We start from the raw sequence: 25962 nt of genomic DNA, 5'->3' as shown, positions 1-25962 counted from the left end.
TATATATATATATATATATATATATAGTTCAGCTCAGTTTTCCATTATGATGTCATGACAAAAATCAGGAGTAACAATCTTACACCACTATCTATAGCACATAATACAATCATTTTAGCACATAGCCCTATATTAAATTTAATGTATGCACATGGTCCCAGGCCACAAATATTTAGGAAATATTTTGCAACATAATATGCTTTATTCTGTTTTACATCGTGTAATTATATTGATAAATGAACGCAACAATGTGGCAAATTTAATAGGTACTATCTATGCAAAAGAAAATCATGCATGGTTAAGAAAAATACGAAAAGAAATAGAGTCAATAATGCATAGAGATACAGAAAATCTACTCAGAAAGCAGGAATTGTATCATAGATTCATAGATTGGAAGGGGCTGGAAGGGGCTGGAAAGGGCCTCAGAAGATCATTTGTTCCAGCCCCCTGCACCAAGCAGGGAAGACAACTGGGGTCAGGTGACCCCAACAAGGCGACCGTCCAGGCTCCTCTTGAAGATTTCCAGGGTAGGCGATTGCACCACCTCTGGAGGGAGCTTATTCCACAGTCTGGTCACCCTAATTGTGAAGTAGTTTTTCCTAATGTTAAGCCTGAAGCAGTCTTCTAAGAGTTTGTGGCCATTACTCCTTGTTTTCCCCTCGGGTGTCCTGGTGAACAGTTGCTCACCAAGCCCTTGATGTAATCCCCTAGGGTAGCGATAAGCTGCTACCAAGTCCCTTCTCAGCCTTCTTTTCCTCAAGCTGAAGAGTCCCAGATCCCTCAGCCTTTCCTCATATGGCTTGCCTTTTCAGACTCTGATCATACGGGTGGCTCTTCTTTGACTCTCTCAAGCTCTACCATATCCTTGTTAAAGTGCGACACCCAGAACTGGATGTAGTACCCCAGCTGCGGTCTCACCAATGCCGGGTATAGAGTGGGAGAATCATTTCTTTGGTTTTGCTGGAGATGCATCAATTGATACATGCCAGGGTATTGTTAGCCCTGCTGGCTACAGTGTCACACTGCTGGCTGATGTTCCCAATGTGGTTTATTATTACCCCAGGTCCCTTTGATTTGTAGTGCTGGTTAGGTTGGTGTTGCCAAGCCTGTAGGTATGCAGGGACTTGTTCGTCCCCAGGTAGAGGATGGACAATCCAAATTGAAGGAGACTAATCCTAGATAAACAGTAACAACAGGAAGGTAATTAAACAGAGATAATATAGCAGCGTGGTTCAAATCCTTTTTTTAATTTTTTTTTTTCCAGCAAGGAAATACAAATTGAATTTAATCAGAATTTATGCTTCTCAGTGCCTGATTTATCTCTTCAGGAGGGTGATATTATTTTTGCTTGCTTGTTTTTACATCCTCTCTCCTAAAGCAGGGTATCATGATATAAGCTTAGTGAACAGACAATTAACGTTGCATTTTTCAGGAGCTCCAGATTGTGAGGCCACGCTAACCTTCAAATATAACAGAGGCAAGAGGATTTTGACCAGTGCTGTCCAAATTCCAAATTTTGATGTTGATTTTGGTACCAACTTCAGAGTCAATGATGAATCCACTCTAGAGACGAAGGCATATACTTTTATCTTGGACCTCAACAACAAAAAGATTCCTGAAGTTACTCTTACTGGTCGTGTAAGGTAATCCTGAAACACTGTTACGCTTCTCCATAGACTTTTGAATTAGGAAGTGCAACATTTCATTAATAGGCGAGATTTAGGATTATGCTCTGTACTCATAGATGGACAAAGATTGCACGTAACCTGTGCACACCATATAACCAATTTTCATTCAAATAGTTTTAAATACATGCCTCCCATAAAGCTTTTCATCTGTAACCAACCACAGACAGATAAAAAGGGAAAACAGGTATACTCCAGGTTTGTGACTAACCCCTTACACTGGATGTGGCCTGTAAAATTTAGATTAAAGGTTTATTGAGGTATTTCTTGGATCAGCTGCCTTTGGACAATATCTAGGATGCCATGGGCAAATAATGCTGAAATAAAGTATAAGAAAAAAATAACTCAGCCCTGCCTCTTTAGGTTTCCACACTTCATGCTGAGAATATTCCCTTTGGTATCTGTAGGAGAACTTTTAAAAATGTGCAAAAATTGTCAGCCTCATGGACCCAGGGTGAATTGACAAAATTGCTGTTTTAATAACCTTCATTATTCCATGAAATTCTTTATCCCCAGGGATCATCCCTTGTAGAATCTGGAATAGTTGTAGTTCTACTCAAGTCAAGGTACAAAAGTGTAAAACAAGTGGTAAATCAGGTCTGGTAGTACAGTATGGCCCACCCAGGGCAAAACATTTCGTTTCCCCTCATGTTTTAGTCAGAATGACTTCTGACATCAAGAGGCATTTAGTCCGAGTGAAGATTTCAGAAACATATATGTTACTGGACAAGTATGAGAGAAGCAAGGGAGTTTTTTGGTGATATCTTTTATTGGATCATCTGTATATTTGGAAGGGATGTTGGACACTATGGGCATTTATAGATATGCTCCAGGAGGCAGTGGCAAGGTGGCATTTTAATTAGTGACCCGCGCTAATTAAAAGTGCCCGAGCATCACATGTATCAGCACACCCTGTGCTGATAAAATGGTGGTGTGGTGCTTTGAACCAAAGCTTATTGAATGAGTTTTAGTTCAAAGTACCCCACTGCCATTTTTCAGTGCAGGGACACTGATATACTTGATCCTGGTGGCTTTTGGAGATCATTAATTTCTGCACTCCAGCAGACTCATTTGAGTCTGCTCTGACACACTGGATTTACAGCACATCAGAGCAGGCTCACTGCATGTGTGTAAGTGCCCCAAAATGCCCAGACCTGAGGGGTTAAGAAACCTAGGGTGAGCCCCGAGGTTCAGCTAAATCTTCTTTTTTTTTACTACCTGTTCTTTTATCCAATTCTAAATGCTAATCTTGTTGCTCAAAACTGACGTATAATAAAACCGCTGATAAACACACTGTCTACTATTTTACTTTCTCAGGTATGATGGGAAGGAAGATGCAATGCTAGGAGGTGACATTTCCATTCCTCGCCTGCAAACTCAGCTTACAACGGAGACGTTGCTTCATTTTTCAGCTAACGGAGCATCTCTTCAGATCAACTCAGCTGCAACAGCTCATGGGAACTCCATTTCAGAAAGCATTGTTTTCAAATACAGTATGTTAATTTAATATAATAATAAAACCCTGTCCACATGTAAAAGCATTAGTATCATTTTAGTTCTACAGCACATCTCTGTGCATGTTGAGCCTTTTTAATTTTTACCTTGCTTACCTCTTGAACTCTTATGATTTTCAGATTCTGAGAAAGTTGAACTGGAGTGGCATATCGACACGAATGCTGCAGTGAAACAGATGTCTTCCAGCTTCCCTGTTGACTTGACAGAATATCCAAAGACTTTACAGAAGCACGCCAATGAGCTGCTGGACCGGAAAGTGGCTCAAACAGACATGACGCTAAGACACATTGTCTCCCAATTCGTTGTGGTAAGAATGAACACACATTATAGAAATATTAGAGCCTAACTAAGTCCCTGGTGAAAATATACTCACGTGAGCAATGTCACAGACTTTAGTGTGAGCGTGTAACAGCTTCACTAGCAGTTCTGTGTATTCCAGACCAGCAAAGCTCTTTAGCACCAACTTCATCTGAAGGAAATGGGTAGTCCCGGTGACTTAGTTGACCATGCATTTAGCCCAAGATAGCAGTGTTCTCCCTCCCCTGCCACCAACTTGTCATTTCATTTTACTCTGGAAACTCATCTGCTCTGGGTTTTGCAGGCAACAAATACCTGGCTGCAGAAGGCGTCCAGAGATGTTCCTTATGCTCAGACTCTAAAGAATAAACTCAGTGGACTTCAGGAGCTTAACTTTCAGAAAATGGGCCTCCCAGTTATCACCATTCCAGAGGAACTCTTCCTGAAAAGGTAAAGATGCACATGAGATTGGTCACCTCAGGGAACCAAAACTAGATATTCATTAATGCTCATGACTGGTTTTACTACATTTTTATTTGACCTTGCTTTAGACAACAGTCTATTGTGATCATAAGGAAGGATTTTAAGAGCAGAGATGTTATGTTCTGAAAAATATACACATAATGATGTACAATGGGGTAGCACATTTGCCACAAGCCCACTAAAAGCAATTTACTTGAGCCATGGAGGTGGCCCATAATATATGACTATATCATAGTAAGAAATGCTGCTCAAAAGTAAGGCACTGGAAACATAGAAATAAAAAAGGATCCAGAATGACAATCTCCTATGCTATTTCACTGACAAAGTCTATATGATATGTATCCCCTTCCCATGGATTCAGTTCAGTCACACTCTCAGCTAAGATTTGGTTCTTAGGGTCATAATAGACTTGCAGTTTTGTAGAAATAAAATGTCTTTTTAGAATATTTGTTTTGAATAGTTATGCCATTATTTAGGACTTGCATTCATTACAACTCTCAGCCTGGTGTTCTAGCAGACTAATTTCCCCCTATTCTGTTACTCTGATGGTGCCAATCATGAATCAAGAAGCAACAGAGCTTGGCTTCATGCCCCAGTGGAATACTGAGTCATAGCTTTGCATCAGAAGTTCCCAATATTTTGGGGTATGATGCCACTCGGGGGCTTGCAGTCTAACTGCTGGTTGCTTTGCCAGGCTCTTTGAATGTCTATGGGGCTCATGACCATGCTCATTGGGGCTGTAACCTAATTTGGGATTGCAGTTCTTACTTTAGGAACCCTTGGCCTATACTTAACCTCCATAGGAGAGACTGTTAACTGAAATGAATACAAGTCAAAGGAGCAGAGATGCTTGTACAAGTCTAGATTCCCAATAGCAAATACGTTTGAAATATCTTTGGCCTTCATCTCTCTCAAACATATTTATTGTTTAACTCTTACACTTTCTTCATGTCCCTATCAGTAAACTAAATAGCTGCATTGCTTTAATTCTGTTAATGAGCTGAGCATGGTGATGGGCCATTTTTATAATCAAGGTTATTTCTTCTACCCTGCATTACATTTTTATTAACCATTTAATGTTAAGGGCCATATTTTGAGTGGTAGGTAATTTCTATTTGGGAGTATACATTCTTTCTAGTAAAACTATGTTTGTACCATATTCACCACTATAATATTTGGCTACCATCTAAAACCATATTTATGGTTGCATTTTTACATGCAATTTTTAATGTCCTAGGAATGCCTGATATGCTCCCATTTTTGTTGGTTCAGTAAATATGTTTCACAGACATCCCTGTAGACCAACGAACCTTATCAGTATTTTCCACAAATCTGGAGAAGTCCTTTTTGTGGGAAACAGGAACAACTGTAATCATATTACTGGGAGAATAATCCTTTGCAAATAATTTTGCCCCTTTTCTCTGTTGCCAGACTAGTTATGAAGCAGCACTGGTTTCAACAAACATATTTTGTTATTTGTACCTGTTCACAGAATAGTTTATGCAGATAATTTCAACCTAAGGGTTATTGGAAACTGTTCACTTTGATTCTGTAGTTGGCAATTACAGCAAAGTTGTTAGTATGCTGGTAGGCCCCTATTCTTGTTTAAATGGGCTCTTATATGTAAAGCAGAAAAAAGTCTTGCCTCAAGGCACTCATCATCAAAAACACGAGTTAGACAAACAAATCTTGTTAGAAAACAGGATCTTGCCAAAAGTCAACTCTTGTAAATTATGGCACAGTTCCTTCTCATTTTCCTTTTGCATAACAACACTTCTACCCCCACTTTGCCTCTGGCTGCCAGTCAAATTTCTTCAGTCACCACAGGGAATTATTCCTTAGGCCTGATTGGGTGACTGGAACTTTTTAAGAAAAAGAAAAACAAGTTCTGAAGGATGAGTAATAAATAGTATATAATGATTAACACACTTTCTAGTATGAAGTTTGGACAAATAAAGTCATTCCGTCGAAACTTCACAAAACTTTTGAGATAAAAATTGTCAGAAATAACCCATAACTATTAAAGTTCCATCAAACAACATGTATTAATAATGAAACTCCTCATGCCACATTACGCAAACATGTCCCTTTTCCCACACAAGACTATGAATGAATAGCATTATTTCTTTTATTCAACATGATGCATTACATATGTATGGCAATGGTTTCACTGAGGAAGGGCTTCAAACAAGTGACGGCATTTGGAGTGTTTCTCAATCTCCCCTTATATTCACGAGTAGGTCATTATGCTTGGAATTAGGACATTTGAGTCCAGAATCAGGATTCTGTCAGACTGTGATGCTGATTGTAAGACTTTCCTTGTACAGTACAAGTAGGATTTTTCCCCCTTGTGTGCCTAGTCACGTAAGTAGCCTCTGGCATTTATGTGCAGGTTGCAGTTCTGTTACCCCTGCACTGTGGACTGTGTGCACACTTAAACTGAGCATGGGCAGGCAGCTACACAGTGGCCAGGCAGGTACCTAGCTACCTATGCACACCCATTATGGATGCATAAGAGCATCCAAGTCATGAAAATGTCCCTTTCTAGAAAACCAGGGCTAATGGGTGGCAGATTGGATAAGAACCTGCCTACATGAGAACCCTAGTAGTTGAACAGTTAGGATATTATCCCAGGGAGCAGAAGACCCAGGTTCTAAATGCCCCTTCTCCAGAGGGATTTTGAACCTGCATCTTTCTGATGTCCCAGTATAGTATTTTAAACATCATACCACAGATCAGGCTGTGCAGTTCCCCTTTTGAAGTTGGACCCCTGGGCAGCCAAGAGCAGGAAATGTATGGCCAGGAAAAGAAGAACAAGCTAGAGAGGATGTGGCTCGGTGAGATGATTGCTGTCCTGCAATAGAGTGGGCCCTTAGTTCTACCCTGGATCATTGCTCCTAATGGCATAGGAGCTTTGCCCGCTGCATTGATTTCCAGCTCTCTGATCCAGTGACTCTTAAATCTGAGGGGCAGGAGATCAACTTCAAAAGGAGTGCTAGAGAAAGGGCCAGCATAATAACTTGTGGCATGGTGATTAAAGGACTGTACTTGAAAGATATGGATTCTAAGCCCCTATGGATTGGGAGGGGTGTTAAAACTGGACTGTATCATCTGGACAAGTGCCCGAACTAGTAGACTTTGGGGCATGAGCAACTGGTGCCTCCTGAGCTGGAGAGCAATTGCCCCCACAGCGGTCAGCCAGTGACCAGGGGGGTTCAAGCAGGGCTGGGGGGATCCCCCATCACCAATCACACTGACCAGGAGGGGGGATTTCCCCATGGCCAATCGCACTGACCCAGAAGCAGCATTCCTTCTAAGCTGGCTCTAAGAGGGAATGCTGCCCAGAAGTGCCAGTGGTATGCCCAAAAGAGCCAGGGATGTGCCCAGAAGTGCCAGCAGCACTTCTCCTGGTGCCCCCACTTCCCAGCCGGCACTCTTGCGGGGGGGCACCAATGCTCCCACCTGCCCCCCCTCTCCCCTGCCTGCTGCCTAAACAGGGAAAGCTACTGTGAGGGTATGCACCAGCACTCTCAGAAGGTGCACATGCATCCCAGTGCACCCACTACATGTCACCACTGCTTTGGAGCCAAAGGAAGAAAGGATCCTCCTTGTGTTCTCTGTTTTTCCCTCAAGCACCTATGGATATGCCTGGCCAGAATATGGCCAACTGCATAAGCTCAGTCTTTATACAGATACCTACATGTCCACAATGCAGGAGTAATTTCCAGAAGCAGCCAAGTACCCAGCTAGAAAGCTGCCATTTAGGCACATAAAGGGAAATAAAGTCCTGCCTTATATGTCCCAATTAATAAAATGCATATTACGATACTTTTCTCACTCTGTCAGAAACCCATTTTCACACTGCTATGTCTCTTCATTATTGTTCGTGGAACAGATTTACATAGCAAGTGCAAAGTAGAAAACCAAGAGAAAAATGTATTAAGGGCTTGCTTTTTTAACACCTTTGCAAAAAAGTAAGAGGCAGTCAGCATGATCTGATCCAGTGTTGCTCTAAGTGGACTATATTTATCCCTTTGGATATGTGATATATGTTTAGAAGATACATAAGTGAACAGAAAAACCAAAAAAAGGAAAAGGGAAATGTAGATGGGGGGAAAAGAGAGAAAAAGGAAATTGGAGAATAACTCTACAGTTTCTCTTAGTTTGTCAGAGAGGTTGAACTGTGTAGCAACAAACTAGAGAGGATGTTGTAGTAACATAAAGCATTACTTTTTTCATTATTCATAAAAGAATCATAAGGGTAAACAGAAGTAAACAAATATAAAAGGGAAATAAACCCCCAAATGTTTGAGAAATATTAATCTGATTAGGTGAATTTAGGGCAAAAAGTCAGGAACATCAGAGTTCTAACCTAAATTCTGTTGGTGACTTGCTTCTTGGTGTTGGGAAACTTAATCTCTCCATCTCAATCTCCCTGGGCATGTCTACACATGCGCTTTAATGCTCAGTAGCCTATTTTACTATGCATTAAAAGGTCATGTCAAAAACTATGCTAATACACTAATGCACAGTAAAAATAGGTTACTGCACACTAAGCATCACTAAAAAAGCATGCACTTTTGCTACTGCACATTAGGGCATCCTAATGTGCATTTATTTAGTACCTCGCAGTAGAGGTACTAAATTTAATGCAGTAACAAAAGTGCATCAATGAACGTATAGATGTAACCCCTGTCTGCCAAATGAACAGAAGTGTTAGAAGGTACGTTAATGAACGTACATAATCTGCATTGAAAATACCATCATATTACATATTCACAGTGTTTTTTCCTCCCCTCAAATGTGTGTCTGTGAAGAAGCTTAATATCAACATTAAAGTATGTATTATTTGTACACTTAATCGAGTTTTACAGAACACTTACAAGGAGTAATGTTTGTCTTACAGTGATGGCCGGATCAAATATATTTGGAACAAGGACAGTATTATAATTAACATTCCATTGCCTTTTGGTGGAAGATCATCACATGACATAAAGATACCAAAGAGTGTAAAAACACCTCCATTGGTAATGCAATCAGTGGGACTAAATGTACCATCCAAGGAGTACAGAATTCCACCATTTACCATTCCAGAGTCCTACCCACTTCGTGTGCCTCTCCTTGGCACTTTAGATATCTCCACAAACCTATACAGCAATTATTACAACTGGTCTGCAGCTTACAAACTGGCAAACACAACAAAGACTATACCAAGCATGAAAACAAATTACCACATGACTGCTGATTCTGTTTTTGAGCTACTTTCATTCAATGTGCAGGGTAAGAGTTTTATCGTTATTGTTATCCTTATTTTTATTCTTATTTGTATTCTTACTATAGCTCTTGTCAAACTATTTTTAAATGTTTGTATTCTTATATGCTCATATTAAGCACATTAATTTGTACATGGTAGACAGCTATAGAACTAAATATTAATTTAGGCAAGTCAACATTAAAACCCCAGTTTTCCAATACTGAAAGCCCAATCCTACAAATGTCACAGCTAAGTGCTTTCATATCATATATGTTTGTGGGTTTGTGTCCATGTAACTCAGGTAGCTAGATGGCAAACATTATAATATGTGAGCACAGTTCTGCATTCAAAAAATGCAGGTGCAAATATATTACCATTTCTATTTCTAGTGTACAATTATTTCTAAAGTTTTATCCCTAGCACCAGTTGCATGTGAGACCATGACTCTGTGTGTGCATGTGTGTACATGTGTGCATATATATATATATATATATGTATGTGTGTATATATATATATATATATATATGTGTGTGTGTGTATCTATGTGTGTATGCACTGACACAGGACAGTTTATATGAATATATGTACACACATAATATACATGCCCCTGTAGTATGTATAGATATAGATGTATACACATGCATACAATATGTACACACGTGTGTATACATGTATGAACGTAAACAAAATCCTTGCCGTAGGAGATCACAATCTCAGGACCAGATTCTTAGAGGATTTACAGGCCAGATCCAGGCTGGTCCCATAGATACCTAGACAAGATGAGCAATCCTGAACGGAATTGCTCCAGCAACCACAAAATTCAGTCATCTAAATTCATTGGGGGCTTCCAGTTTGGACTGCAAATTTCCCTAGGGGCCCGTAGTTTGGCTTCCATGCATGCCAAATAGCAATATAGTTTGACCACCTGGGTGCCTAATTCCCACCTAAAAAAATGGTATGATTCATATAATTGCTAGAAAGGTACCTACACTCAACCTAACTTCCCTAAGGAGGCCAAACTGTTCTGTATTCTTCTCAGATCACATCTAATTTACACTCCCAATTTTGACCTCAGTACAAAGCATGGTAGGTGCAGCCACTTTTACTCGCAATGAAGCCAGGGGAGGAAGCGGTACTCCCCTGGTGACTAATTATCTAGTATTTATAACAACTGTATAGAACATGGAATCAGGCTGGGAGGCATCTCCCACTTTCCAGGACACCATGCTGACCTCCAGGCTTTTGAACAGGGGAGCATCCACACCACTAAGCTAGTGACTCAAGCTCTTGCTCTTTTATTTGCCATATCTCTTATCTTCACAGGGGCCCAGATTCTTCAACAAGAAGGATGAAGGGTGCCCTCTACCCAAAATATTCAATAGCTTGGTGGTTAGGGCACTGTCCTGTCAAGTAGGAGATGTGGGGTTGAATTCTCTCAACTGAAAGCAGCCTGTAAACCTGGTCTCCCCCATCTGGGGTGAGTTGTCTAATTGCTAAAGCCGTTATTCAAAGGATGAGTGCTACCTGCCCCCTCTTTGAGAGAAACTAACTGGCTGCTGTATTTTGCAATGAGCTCATGGCATGCGTGAGGCATGCTCTAAGGCCACTGAACAGCCTAGGCTGCTCTGGGGATTTGGATGGAGTTTAGGTGCTTCAGTTTAGGGACGTTTTGAAAATGTGATGACAGATGTCAGAGTGACACCCTGCATTCGAGAAAAATTCAGTATTTACTAAAACACTTTTAGCCTGTTAAACAAAGAAAGATAAAATTCCAGAAATATAATGAGAAAATATAACAGAATTTTTTTCCCAGAAATGTAAAATATTTATTATTTCTGTGTCATTCTCTCGCCCCACCCCATTTCCCTACCTCCCCATATTCAGGTAATGGAGAAATATCATCTGATAACCATATGTTCACCTACACGCATGAAAATTCCCTGGAACACATACTCCTAAGCTCCAAATTTAAATTCTCCAAGACAAAGAAGTATGAACCTACATTCAGTTCAAAAGACACCGTTTCACTTCAGGCATCTAGCACTCTGGGTGCTCAGCTCTCCTTCGTTAGTGATATGGATTTCAAACAAGACAGTAGCGTGGGAACCAGCAACATGAAAATGGAAGGGCAGGTGCAAATCGCTTCAGTCTTTGCAAGAAGCACTTACACTCTCACAAGTACTTACAATGAAAACAGCCACGAGCTAGCAGGCGAATCAAATCTGAACCTGGACTCTTCTTATCTTCAAGCTTCTAACCAGATGACTGGCAGATATAGCAACGATGTGTTTTTAATTAATTCAGTCACTGATGTACAGAGCGGCATCTTTAGAAACACAGCCTCACTGAAGTATGAAAAGAGCCACCTGAAAGTGATCTCTGAAACAAATGGAAGATACCAAAACCTGGCAGGTCTCAACAAATTTGAATTAACTTTGGCAAAGCGGGGGGCTGCGCTTCGTAGTGAGTTCCAAACCACCTACAGACAAAATCGATATTACACCCTGCTTACAAGTTCTCTCGATTCCCAGGGTTTTGTCTTCAACACTGATGTCTCTGTGAACGATCAGAGAAACCGAGCAGCCCACAAGTCCAGCTTAACTATTAATCAGGATGGTTTGGCCAGCAGTGCAACCACAAACTTGCAGTTTAGTCCACTGATGCTACAGAATGAAATGAATGCTAGGCTGGGTACTTCTGGAGGCTCCCTGATGGTTTCTTCTTCTGGACGGTATGGTAAACACAATGGAAAATTCAGCATAGATGGAAGAGTGGCCCTAATGGAAATAGCATTGGGAAGCATGTACCAGAGCACAGTCCTGGGTGTGGATAGCAAAAACATCTTCAACTTTAGAGTTAATAGAGAAGGACTCAAGTTCTCCAATAACTTATTAGGATCCTACAAGGAAATGAAGCTTGAGCATGTTAATGAGCTGAACATTCCTGGCTTCTCTTTAGCATTTGTTTCAAAATTAGACAACACTGTTGGCATTGACAAGTCCCACAAGCATTCTTTTGACCTGCAACTGCAGCCCAGATCACTCACAGCTAAACTGAGCAATGATATAAAATTCAATGAATTTGACATTACCAACAAAGCGGAGCTACGACTCGAGCCACTGAAGCTGAACCTGGGTGGCAATGTGAGAGGAGCTTACAGAACCAATGAAGTAAAGCATACATACACCATTACTTATGCTGATCTGGCAGCCGGTTTGAAAACGGACACGCTTGCAAAAGTTCAAGGCACAGCACTGAGCCACAGGGTAAACCTGGAGATCGCTGGACTTGCATCCTCCATTACTATGAACACAAACTGCGATTCCAAACACCTACATTTCACCAATGTGGTACGGTCCATAATGGCCCCATTTACTGTTACAACCGATATACACACCACTGGTGACGGGAGTCTGATTGCTATGGGAGAACACACTGGACAGCTATACAGCAAATTTCTGTTTAAAGCAGAGCCCCTGGCTTTCACAATGTCCCATGATTACAGAGGATCCACTGGCCACACCCTGAAGTCTGGAAAAAAATACACTACTCTACTTGATAACAAAATCGGTCTGCTTTTTACTCCATCAGAGCAGTCAAGTACTTGGAAGTTGAAAAGTCAACTGAACAATAATGTGTACGTACAGGAGCTCAGTGCTTACAATGATGCAGAAACAACTGGCATGGAAATGAGTGGGAAAGCGTTAGCAGACCTCACTATAATGGACTCCCCAGTTCAAGTTCCATTCGTGTCTGAAAGAATTAATCTAATCGATATGTTAGGCCTGAGGGACAGTGTTGAAGAGCCTCAGGAATTCAGTATCTCTGGGTCTGTGAAATATGACAAGAACAAAGATATGCATTTTATTAACCTGCCATTCCTGGATCGCCTGCCAGTGTATTTTGAACAAATCAAAGGTGCAGTTATATCGACCCTGCGGTCTATGCAAAAATACTTAAGAAGCATAAATGTAGATCAGCAAATGAGAAAATACAGGGCATCTCTGGATAAGCTCCCACACCGGGTTAATGACTACATAAACAAAATAGATTTAAAAAGCAGGGTTAACCGTATGAAACAGAATTTGGTTGCATTCACAAAGGATTATAGTATAACAGCTGATGACCTGCAAACTACATTGGAAAATGTCATAACCCATTTTCAGGATGCAGTGCTTCAGCTTCAGGCTTACTTGATACAAATTGAGCAGTACATCAGAGAGAATTATGATCAATATGACCTTCAAACAGCTATTGCAAAGTTGATTGACCAAATAGTTGAAAGAATTAAAATTCTAGATCAGCAGTACAAAATCACTGTCACCGTGATTAACACTCTCCAGACCCTACAGACCACCATTGCTCAGTATGACCTTAGCACATTAGGAAGCAGCACTTCAGCTTGGATTCAAAATGTGGATGATCTTTACAAAATCAGAGTTCGGATTCAGGAAAAACTAGAGCAACTCAAGATTCAGATTCAGAATATTGATGCTGGATGGATTGCAGAAAACTTGAAACAGCAGATACAGGCCATTAACATGAAAGAGGTTTTGGAAAAAATAAAGGGTTCATTTCCAGTTAAAAAGATGAATGAAATTATTGAGCAAATTAAAGAGATTCTCCTCAATTTCATGGAGGATTATGAAGTGACTGAAAAGATCAATGCTTTCCGGGGGAAAGTGCACGAACTGATTGTGAAGTATAAAATTGACAAGCAGGCATACCTGTTAATGGATGGGTTGATAGAAATGTCTAATCAGTACAAAGTGAAAGAATTTGTCCAGAAACTAACCATCTCTCTGAAAAAAATAGATATAAAATCACTCTTTGATAAAATTGTATCTTTGATTGATGATGCTGTCAAGCAAGTTCAAATGCTTGATTATAAAAAGTGGGTAGATGAAATCAACAAGTTCCTTGATATGGTTATCAAAAAGCTCGTCTCTTTTGACTATAACCAATTTGTAGACGACACAAACAACAAAATCCGAGACGTGACCCAGAAAATCAATGATGAACTCAGAGCTCTAGAGCTTCCACAGAAAGTAGAAGCAGCGAAGCAGTATATAAAAGAAGTCAATGTTGTGGTTTCACAATTCATAACACAGTTAAAGGACACCAACCTTGCAGTAATAATCACCTGGTTCAGAGACCTGCTAAACTCAACAGCATTTATGAGTCTGAAAGCCAAGATAAATGAACATCTGGAAGACCTGCGAGAGAGGATTTATGAAATGGACATTACTAAGGAATGCCAGAGGTATCTTGAGATGGCAAGCCAATTCTACTATACCGTTGTCACATACATTTCTGACCAATGGAACATTGCTGCTGAGAAAATTGCTTTTTTGGCTGAGCAATATAACGTGAAACACTGGGCTGAAAATGTGAACCAGTTAATTGAAACAGGTTTTAGAGTTCCTGAAATCAAAACTGGCTTCATCAACTTACCCTCCTTTGAAGTTAGTCTTCGAGCTCTACGGGAAGCAACTTTTCAAACACCAGACTTTGTAGTTCCATTGACTGACCTGCGTATCTCCTCGTATCAGATAAACATCAAGAAATTAAAAGACTTAAAAATCCCCATGAGATTTACCACACCGGAATTCACTATTCTAAATACTTTTAAGGTTCCTTCATATACAATTGACTTGATTGAGATCAAGCTACAGATTGTGAAAACAATAGACCAAATGATGGCTGGTGAATTGTATTTGCCAACACCTGTGTACTTCAGAGATCTAAAAATGAGAGATATTACTTTTTCTGGCATTTCCTTCCCGGAAATACAAATTCCTGAGCTACAGATACCTGAAATGTCAATCCCGAAACTAAATCTAAATGATTTCCAGATTCCTAGTGTTCAGATACCAGAATTTCAGCTGCCGCGTATTCCACACACAATGGCCATCCCCGCATTTGGCAAGCTGTCCAGTGCTTTCAGAATAGCCTCTCCATTCTTCACTCTCTCTACTCAAGCTGGTGTTCAGAACACTACAGCATCTGCAAAAAGTCCAGAATTTGTGGCCAGTGTTTCAGCTCAAGCAACGTCCAAGCTAGATTTCTTTGCTTTCACGATGAATGCAGACGCACGTCTTTCAGCCCCAGAAATGCAGCAGCTAAACCTTAAAGAAACCATGAAGTTCACTCATAGATTCCTTAAAGCTGATCACAAAGGTGAACTGGTATTTTTAGGGACTTCTGTGGAGGGGAAAGCTGAAACCACAGCAAACATACGGACTGCCAAGAATTCAATCGAAGTTCATAATAACTTAATGGTCCAACTACAGAAAAAGGTTTCAATGCAGAGCAGGACAACCTATTCACACAGACTGAATATCCCACAGGCTGATCTCTCCAGTCAGGCTGAGCTGAGCAATGACATGACAACAGAGTTAGAAGCAGGACATATATTATTTACGTCTAATGGAAGAGGAAACTGGAAGTGGAGTCTCTCTGATTTCTCCGATGAAGGCACCCATGAATCACATGCCACTTTTAAAGTTGAGGGACCCCTTATAGTATTTGCTGCTGAAAACAAGATAAATGATAAATACTTGAAAGTCAACCAAATTGTGAATTGTGAATGTGGTTTCCTAAATTATGCAAAGCTTCAAATTAAATCTGAGATTGAGTCGCAGCACGTAGGGCGTAGTATTCTGAACGTACAAGGTAAAGGGCATCTTGGAGAAATGAAAGTAGAACTAACAGGATCTCATAATGCTCAGCTCAATGGACAAATTACTGGAGTCATAAATAACAATATTGCCTTCTTAGTCCAGCCTTTTGAAATCCACACATCAACAAACAATGAGGTGAATGTGAAAGTTAGTTTCCCAATGAAACTAATTGGCAAAATTGAATATCTGTATAATTATGGTCTGGTGCTTAGTTCGTCAGTTCAGCAAATCAGCTGGCAAGCTGGTGGCAGGTTCAATCAGTATCGATATTTCCATAATGTGTCTGCTGGAAACGATGAAGACAAAACTGAAGCATATGTAGGAGTGAACGGTGATGCCAACCTGGACTTCCTACTTATTCCTCTAACAGTTCCTCAATTTGATATTCCCCATACTGGAATGAAAACACCTCAACTGAAAGAATATTCACTGTGGGAACAAACAGGACTGAAGAATTTCTTGAAGACTACAAGGCAATCATTTGATTTAAATTTCAAAGTCCAGTATAAGAAAAACAAAGACATGCACTCAATCCCGCTTCCCCTAGAAGCAGTATATGAAAGAATTAATAAGCACATCATCTCCTTCAATAAGCATTTTGAGAAAGGAAGAGACAATGTATTAGATTTTCTCACCAGGTCATATAATGAAGCCAAAGCAAAGCTTGACAAATATAAAGTCGAGCCTTCACTCAGCAAGCTACGACGCACCTTCAAGATTCCAGGATATACCATTCCCATTGTGAATATTGAGGTCTCACCCTTTACAGCTGAGCTGCCAGCATTTGGTTTTTTGATCCCCAAAGAAATAAGCACAACAGGCTTCACAATCCCACTCATTGGCTTTTCAGTACCGTCTTATACTCTAGTCTTGCCCTCTCTGGAACTGCCAGTGCTTCACGTCCCACAAGACCTGCGCACACTTAAGCTTCCAAACTTTAGAATGACCAATCCAATAGATCATATCCTGATTCCGGCTTTGGGAAACATGACGTGCGACTTTTCATTTAAATCCAGTGTGATCACTCTGAATTCAAATGCTGGGTTGTTCAACCAATCAGATATTGTTGCTCACTTCAGCGCCACCTCTCTTTCTGTCATTGAGGCATTGCAGTTTAAAGTAGATGGTACATCCAGCTTGACAAGGAAAAGAGGTTTGAAGCTGGCCTCAGCCCTGTCCCTGAGTAATAATAAATTTGTGGAAGGAAACCATGACAGCACTGTTAGTCTTTCAAAAAAGAGCGTGGAAGCTTCACTGACGACAAATGCAAAGATCAACACACCGGTTCTCAAGATGAATTTCAGGCAAGAACTTACAGGAAATACTAAGTCCAAACCCACTGTTTCCACAGTGAATCATTTAGGTTATGCCTTTGATATCGTTGAATACGTTGGCAAAGCTAAGGGTACAATTGATCACAAGTTCACTCTGGAAAGCCTTACATCTTACATTTCTCTAGAAACAGCCACAAAAGGAAACATCGATGGATTATTCTACCCCCTAACTCCATTTTCTGGAACATTAATCCATGAAGCAAATACCTACCTGAATGCTAATGGAGCTCGTTCCTCAGTCAAGCTTGAGACTAACTCTCAAGTAGATGGAATTGGGAATGTGAACATGAAAGAAAATCTTGCTGTGGAAGTGTCTTCCCGTCGGATTTACGCAGTTTGGGACCATAATGGGGAAAACCATGTACGATTTACCTCTGCTTTTTCAACCACCGGGACTCAGAACAGCAAAATAACCCTTGAAATGTCTCCTTGGAGTATGTCAGCAGCTCTTCAGATACAAGCTACCCAACCAAATTCCTTTGTGGAAACAGCTTTAGTTAATCATGTTGTTTTAATGAACCTCAATACTGAAAATCAGAAGCTCAGCTGGAAGGGTGAAGGCCAAATTCAGTCATTATATCTCAGCCACAATACGCAGCTATCAAATGAAAACTCAAAGGCACAATTTGATATTTCTGGATCATTGGAAGGACATGTAGATTTCCTTAAGAACATTGTATGTCCAATTTCTAACAGGAACCTGTGGGATATCTTAAAATTGGACCTCACCACCAGCGCGGACAAAAGGCAGTACTTACATGGTTCAGTATCCATAGTTTATACAAAGAGTCAAGATGGTTACAGCTTCCCTATATATGTGAATAAATTAGCAGATGGCTTCACATTCAGTATTCCTGAAATACATCTGGAAGCTCCAGGTCCTATCCTCACAACTCCAGGATTTAAAGTTCCTTTCACAACTCTCCAAGTTCCATCATATACCTTTGACTTACGCAACATAAAAATTCCACAGAAGCTAACCACAATGCCATTTAACATTAGTTTGCCCTCTCTCCCATGGATGAGCTTTCCAAAAGTAGATATAGGAACCAATTATATTACACTGGAAGAATATAAAATTCCATACTTCGAGGTGACAGTACCTGAGTACCAAATAACTATGTCTCAGTTCACTCTTCCAAAAACATTCTCGCTTGGAAACCAAATTGTGGATCTGAATGAAGTGGCCAATAAGATTGCAAACTTTGATCTCCCAACAATTACAATTCCTGAGCAGAAAATTCAGATTCCACCTTTAAAAATATCCTTGCCTGCTGGAATTTATATCCCTGCATTTGGTGCTTTGACTGGATCTTTCGGAGTTGCCTCACCTTTATACAATGTCACCTGGAAAACAGGCCTAAAAAATAATAAGGACTCATTTGAATATTCCCTTGATTCCACTTCGAGTTCAACACTACAGTTCCTAGAATACGATCTTGATGGTAAGAAAAGCATTTGAATTTTGTACTCCAGTGTGGGTTAAAATGTTGCATGCTATTCTTTTTGGAACTTTCCAAACATTATCTTAGCAGAGATCTTCTGCTAAGGGGAGGGAAAACACGATGTCTGTGCTCCACTTGAATTAATTTTAATAACAAAGCATCTTTATTTCTTCTTCCTCCCGTTAATCCTGCCTAGACAGTATAGGAGAGAAACTGTGCCTTTTGTATATCATCAACAGAATTGTTTAGTGATCCACAATTAGTTTCACCTGTGCAGACACTCTTGGGAGTGCACAGGTGTCATTAACAAGATAGTTTGAAAAATATAGAGTTGTGGCACTTTAGTTGAGGGCACAGTTTGCTGCATTGAGTTGGGCAGGCACAACATTAGGCTCTGGAATCTCTAAAACTGGTTGAAATGCATAGGAAGAACAGTTTATTTCTAGGTTTAGTTTATACATGAAGAAACTCCTGTCTCTTTGCATACAAAATAAGGGTGCAGTTGCACATTATACTTAGGTCATACTAAATCTGGAATGTCAAGGGGTGCAAAAATTAGAACATGCTGTGACCAGTCACACGTTAAGGGTTAACACCTTCTCTTGCCTGCTTTAAAATGTTAATGGACTTGCAAATAGAGGGCTGATGAGGAGAGCCATGACTAGGGACAAGAATACCTGGGCTCTGTTCCTACTCTGAGTGGCGGGGGAAGGGAAAAGGGGAGCTGTGCATCCTGGGATGCTGGAGGACTGCAAATTGCTACCTTTTTTTTCCACAGAGCAGTCTGAATTACCCTAACACTGACCTGAGTTAACCCTTGCCTGAAGTAGCATAATTTGAGATGCTCAGAGGGCACTTAGAATGAGTTAACAAGCTTTAACGTGTGGACATTCACATTTTAAGTGCCCTCAGTATGGTCTAAGTGTCACATATAACTTCAGCCTAAAAATAGTTTTCTGGAAAATTACTAAAATACAATAAATGCAGAATCCTAAAATACATACAAAATACTAGAACTCTTGGTTCCAAAATGATACCTTTTATTAGACCAGCTGGAAAGTGGCAAGAAAATTGTCCTTTTCTGCAAGATTTCTGGAATCCAAGTCCCTTTGTCAGGCTCTGGGAAAAGTGTAGATGGTACAAGATGGTAAAAAGTCCCCATAGGTTGGAAATAAACTTCATTTTTGCACAGAGGGAGCTGAAGATGGAAATCTGTCCCTCTGGGTCCATAATAGTGTCTTTGTGAGCTGTGTTGAGTAGCAATTTGATGTGTTGATCAGGTAAAATTCCTTTTTACCTGGAATGGACTTTTTACCATCTTGTACCATCTACACTTTTCCCAGAGCCTGACGAACAGACTTTGATTCCTGAAAACTTGCAGAAAAGGACAATTTTCTTGCCATTTTCCAGTTGGTCTAATAAAAGGGATCATTTTGGAACCAAGAGTTCTAGTTTTTTGGATGTCTTTTTGTCTCAGATCAACACGGCTACCAAGTACACTCCTGAATCCTAAAATAAGATTTATGGTCAATTTTCTGAGTATAACCAGAATTTAAAGTTATGCTAAAAATGTAAGGCAAATATAAAATGATATCACACATAAAACAACTAATCTCAGTTTATATTCTGTGTGAAGAACACAAAGCAAAATGAGAAGACTTTTAAAATTTAAGTTCCAAGGAGAGACACAAAGAAGAAATCGCATATCTTATTTCTCCATGGTTCTATAACAGTACCTGCAATGTTTGCTATAACGTATCGAGCATTTTAAAATATCTTGGCCAAAAAAGGTGCAATGCTAAACTTCCTAACGTACAGTAATTTATTGTGAAACATTAGCAATGTGTCCAGCCAAAATACAGGATAGCATTTGATCTCTTCTGTTGTGATTCTGAAAAGTCAGACAACATGAAATCTCTCTTTTGCAGCTGTGTCAACCTACAGATATGAAGGTGAAGTGTTTGCTGTAAAGACAGTAAGCAGCTTTTCACATCCTGACTTGAGTGCTGAATATAAGGGAGATTTTACTATGCAAGGAATTAGGTAAGGATTTGCTCTGATAACATACTTTTTAATAGAGAAAACTGCAGATGCTTTGCTATAACTGTAAAAAAAAATTTGTGGCTGTCATACATCTTTGGTCCCGGATACTACCTCCCATATGCCACCCCACATGTAATTGGGAAGCTGCCAGTAGGTTTTTCTCATACTATTTTTCTGAACAGAGCTATATCACAAGACTATGAGAAAAAAAATAAGTTAACCAAAGTTCTGCTGAGCTTCATCTTCAACAGTCTGATCCCTTTAGATGGGCATACGCATTATGGTCTTAATTGTCACCCAGAACTATCTTTTATTGATGAAAGTATTACTGTATGCAGATATATTCCAAATTGAACTTCATTGGGAAATTTACTATAACATAAATTTTCCTTAATATCCATTTGTTCATGGCTATTTTAGAGTCCCGGACCACTCTGCAGTACTGAACATCACCAGCCCAACCTTTATCAATGTTCAAATACGGTATAATGGAACTAAAAATAAGATCTCTTCATTGATATCTTCACCCTCTGCTGGCACCCTGGGTTCACTTTTTGAGATGGATGATAATCTCCTCAAGCAGAAATTGTACTACCGGAGTCAGGTAGGATAAGTTTGAAATCACTCAATGATGCTTTGGTTTTGGACTGGGAGAGGGAGGGAATAGGCAATGGGGGCTCTTTTTCTTTTCAAAGTTAACCTAATACTTAGTACAGGAGTCACAATGAGTTTTGAGAACTGCCAGTTGTCCAAGGAAAAAGCAAACCATCAACAGCAGCAGTCAGAGCTTTCTCTGCTCTTTCCAGCCATGGCAATATGCTTTAATCTCATTCTGAAAATAATATCCCAATGTGCAGTCTGTGTGTCAGAGATTAGTTCAGAAATAACTGGAAAGCATTTGGGAATCTCAAAGTGATGACAACCAGAAGCACAGACTAAGTTCAATCTGAAACCCTGAAAGTGCCCATCACAGGACCACTAGAATGTTTCAGGTATATTGAGAGTCACAAGGCTAGAAATCAGAGCCGATCACACAATGTCAAAAGGCTTAATATTCTACGCTGATGTGTTAAAGTAGGAGCCACATAAAATGAATCTAATCTATAGAACATATATATTCAGCAACCTCAAATCACACAGAGGAACAATTCTTCTAATAGCCTCAACAATCTAAAGTCAGGACATCAAAGATATGGCCTATGGCCCAAATCTGGCCCATGGAGTTGGGTCATCCATCCCATAGGGTTACCTACCTCTATAGACCAAAGTGGTGCCACAGGGCATGTCACTGGAGCTGCCAGAGCTACTTTGCCAGAGATGCTCCAGGATCCCCCTGCAACCACCCTTTACTTTTTAGTCGCCATCAACAACTAAAATCCTAAAATTGATGGCACGGGAAAAGGACGGGGCAACTGGCAGCTGCATTAACCCCCTGGGTTCTGGAGCTGTGACAATCAATATAGCATCTACAGCAGCCATTTGGATAAATGCCATTACTTACAGGTCATTCAGCTCATAAGAAGCCCCCTGGTCTAACTATGACCCAGAGTGCCACCCCTGCTCTAAAAAGTTACTAGATTTCTATTTAGAAAAAAGCATCTCTTTAAATTCCTTATAATCAGAGCTTAGTGGATGAGTAGAAGTGAAAGCAATGACATTTGAAAAAAAGATGGACCCCCTTTCCAATTTTATAGTGTCAATCTCAAAGTGTAGGGACAAAATAGCCTTTAAAAGCTTTGGTATGTGGTAAATAACAATGGATTTATATTAAGATTAAGTGAGCATCTATTAAAATCAATAGAGTGTAAAATGATGGGAAAAAAACTATTTGAAATCTACCTATGATTTAGAGACATGCTTTTACAGCAGAAATATGATGTAAATAATATTGCATTGGTAATTTGCTTTTTCACGTATTCCATTTTATATTTTCAGTCTGCCCCTCATAGAGATATTGACATACTAAAAGGTGAGATATCATTCAAGAAACGTGACCTGATTCAGATTAAAATAAATTGGAAAGAGGATGCAGCTCCAAACATGCTGAGGGGTCTAAAAGAAAAGATCCCTAAAATTACAGATGCAGTCTATAACTGTGTTAACAAATACCACAAGGAGCACACGGGGATGGACATTAGTGCTGCCACTTCAAAGGCGAAGATCCTAATGCAAAAGAATGCTGACAAAGCGTACCAAGTTGCTGTAAAGCAAGTAGATGAAATAGATCTTCAGCTTCGCACAGCAGCCAGCCAGGCCACTGGAAAATACCAAGAGATGAAGGCAAAAACCCAACAGTTATATCAGAAAGCAGCAGATCAAGCTGCTCAGATTGACTACCAACAAATAAGCGCAAAGATTTTTGGTATAACCATAGACATAATAAAAGAGTACCACATCAAGGTAAAGCACCTGATTGACTCATTCATTGAATTCCTGAAGACCACCAAATTCCAGGTCCCTGGACTGACTGAAAAACATACAGGTGAAGAATTATATGCAATGTCTACAGAGAAGGCAGCAAAAGCTATTGATCAATGCATTTTAAAACTGGAAGAATATTTTGATGCTTTGATTGTATTGATCAGTGAGCTGGAAGTTAAAGTTCCTGTTTCTGAAAGAGTGATCAAAGGTCGTGATGTGCTGGAAAAAATTAAGGAAATGCTTAAAGATTTGCAGAACCAAGTTAGACAGGTATTTACTAGTCTTAAAGGGGCTGACTTTGCAGAAAAGCTTGAGAAACTTAAACAGTTTGTGCAAGATGTTTTCCAGAAAGTGGAAGAAGTTATTAGAAACCTACAGTCCAAAAACTTTGAAGATATCAAAATCCAAACTCAACAGTTGTACAAGGATGCTATCAACTCAAACTATGCAAAAAAATTAAAATCCCTAGCGGGGGATTTCAAAACATGCCTCTACCAGGTAAAGAATTTTAACCAAAAGGTGTTCCAGGAGCTTTCAGAGAAGCTGCATCAGATACTTACCTACATGAAGGCACTGAGGGAGGAATATTTTGATCCAAGTATAATAGGATGGTCAGTCAAATACTATGAAGTAGAAGAGAAGGTGATAGAGTGGCTGAAGAGTCTGATAGATACACTGACGGACTGGCATGGCAAGTTCATTGAAGATGTTGCTGACATGGCTGCACAGCTGATTGATCAAGGAAAAGATTTAGGTGAAAAGCATGGCCGGGTGTATTATGACCTGCTTACAGATACTGATGGAAAGGGAAAAGAGAAAATCAGAGAGCTCTCTTCTGCTGCTCAGGAAAAGATACGACATTGGTCTGCAGCTGTTAAAAAGGGTGCTGCTGAACAACACAAGCAAGTCAAAGCAAAACTGCTGGGCGCCTATGACCAACTTCTCCTATCCTGTGAATGGCTAATTACAGAGACAAGAAAACTAATTGATGTGGCTATTGAAAGTTATTCCACAGTCATTCGGTACATCACAGAGCTTCTCTATAAGTTGGAAAAATCAACTGCAGAAAGCATCAAGGCCTACATAGCCATTCGTCCAGGAGAGCTTAGAATAGATTTACCCAAACCATTTAACTGGCAATCAGTGTCTAAATTTGCCCAATTAAGTGAGGAGGCACTGAGGAAAAAAATGGAACTAACACGTACATTAATGCAGCAAGGCATTGAACAAGGCTCTAAGAAATGGGAAGAACTGCAAATATTCATTGACCAACAGCTTGCTGTTGACCAACTGAGTGTTCAGCAGATAATAGAAAACCTACAGAAGCGCATAAAAACCTGAATGGACATGCAGAAGAACAAAAATAACAAGTTTGTGTCACAATGTATTTAAAATGACAGTAATTAGCATATTGTCAGATACTGTCTGAATTTGAATTTGTAAATGAAAAACAAATAATCTAGAGCAGGTTATTTTAATACATTTAGAAAGACAATAAATGAATTCTTTATTACATTTTTGTGTCATTCATTCCAGCCTTGGGTCATATAACCTGATCCAACCACCATTATGGTCAAAGGAAGACTTTGCCTTGATTTCAGTATGTGTTGGACCAAGTCAAGATTGTGCAATACATTTTGTAAATAGTCATGAAAGCTATGGAATACATAGAACAAGTAGGGTTCAAGATAAAGGTCACATTCATGAGCCACTTAAAAATAACTTGGAAATATTAATATTTCCTAGTATAGGAGTTAACAGCAAAAGTACTCTCCTCACTATGCCAAGGGAAAAAGAGAGAAGAATATGTGCACTGCAAAGAAACCAAAGAAGAATATAACTGAATTCTACAAATATGGTCGAGAAGGAAAAAAATAATTCCATTGTCAGGAGAGTCAAATAGTATTACTCAGCAAATTGCAAATAATAATAATGTTCTATTAAACGCAAATGATAATGCATGTATTTGTCAGTATTATTGAGAAAAAATATGCCATAAATGTTAGGAAAAATAATTTTGTTCTGGGCTAATTTTGTAACCCAGAAATGTGGGGACAGGGGGATAGGTTTGCTTGGGTTTTTTTCACCTCCACAGAAGTTCAGGTTTCACATCAAATTGTATGACTGTGATTATTTTAATTTCACAAGTTTCATTGACATTGATCTCCATCGGAGTCAAAGAGAGTTTTCCATTGTCTCCAGTAGGCTTTGGATTGGGCCTTGTATGAGAGAAATTCCAAAGTTTGAAATTTAAATAAAAAATGTTGAAGGCTTCACTCAAAAATAGGACCATTCCCAAATGGAAAATGTGTGGGTCTAGTAACTTATTTAGGTTTACATGCAGCTGTTAGAATGTTATGTTGATACTCCTTAAAAAAGGTCCAAGAGAGGCTGAAATAATGGGCTTTCTACTCTTTGTTGCCTCTTTGAGAATAAACTCTTTACGAAATGTCACTAGAAACTTTGTGAGTACATTTATTTTGACGTAATTTATTCCTTCCAATTTTTGTTTGCTTGTTTGCTCATAGGAAAGCTCTCAGGTTTCTTGTAAGCCACCTTTCTCGCCCACATCTACCTAGTCACACTTCATATTCTTTTAGAGTACGGTCACACATACAGTTGGAGCCATTTCAAAAGGGCAGCGGCTGTTGTAGTTTAATTGTTACATGTAGACAAGCCAAGAATGAATCAAGTGTAGCAAAACTGCTCCAGCTTTAACACTGCTTCATCCAGTGTTAGAGTTGGAGCAGTTTTGCTACATGTATATCATTCTGGGTTTGTCCACATGTAAGAATTACAATA

At 39.7% G+C, this 25962-nt stretch overlaps 1 protein-coding gene across 1 annotated transcript; it reads left to right on the top strand.

The window, feature by feature from the left end:
• Positions 1-1264: 1264 nt before the first annotated feature.
• Positions 1265-25617, top strand: APOB (apolipoprotein B; the record flags this gene model as incomplete). Its single annotated transcript, XM_006034385.3, has 9 exons — positions 1265-1643; positions 3003-3178; positions 3320-3507; positions 3802-3947; positions 8887-9260; positions 11119-18696; positions 20625-20739; positions 21160-21343; positions 22675-25617. Coding segments are annotated over 9 exons (10967 nt in total), but the record flags the coding sequence as incomplete, so codon positions are not given.
• Positions 25618-25962: the final 345 nt, after the last annotated feature.

This window comes from Alligator sinensis, unplaced genomic scaffold, assembly GCF_000455745.1.
Source record: "Alligator sinensis unplaced genomic scaffold, ASM45574v1 scaffold200_2, whole genome shotgun sequence".
Lineage (NCBI taxonomy): Eukaryota > Metazoa > Chordata > Crocodylia > Alligatoridae > Alligator > Alligator sinensis.
This window is presented reverse-complemented; position numbering and strand designations above follow the sequence as displayed.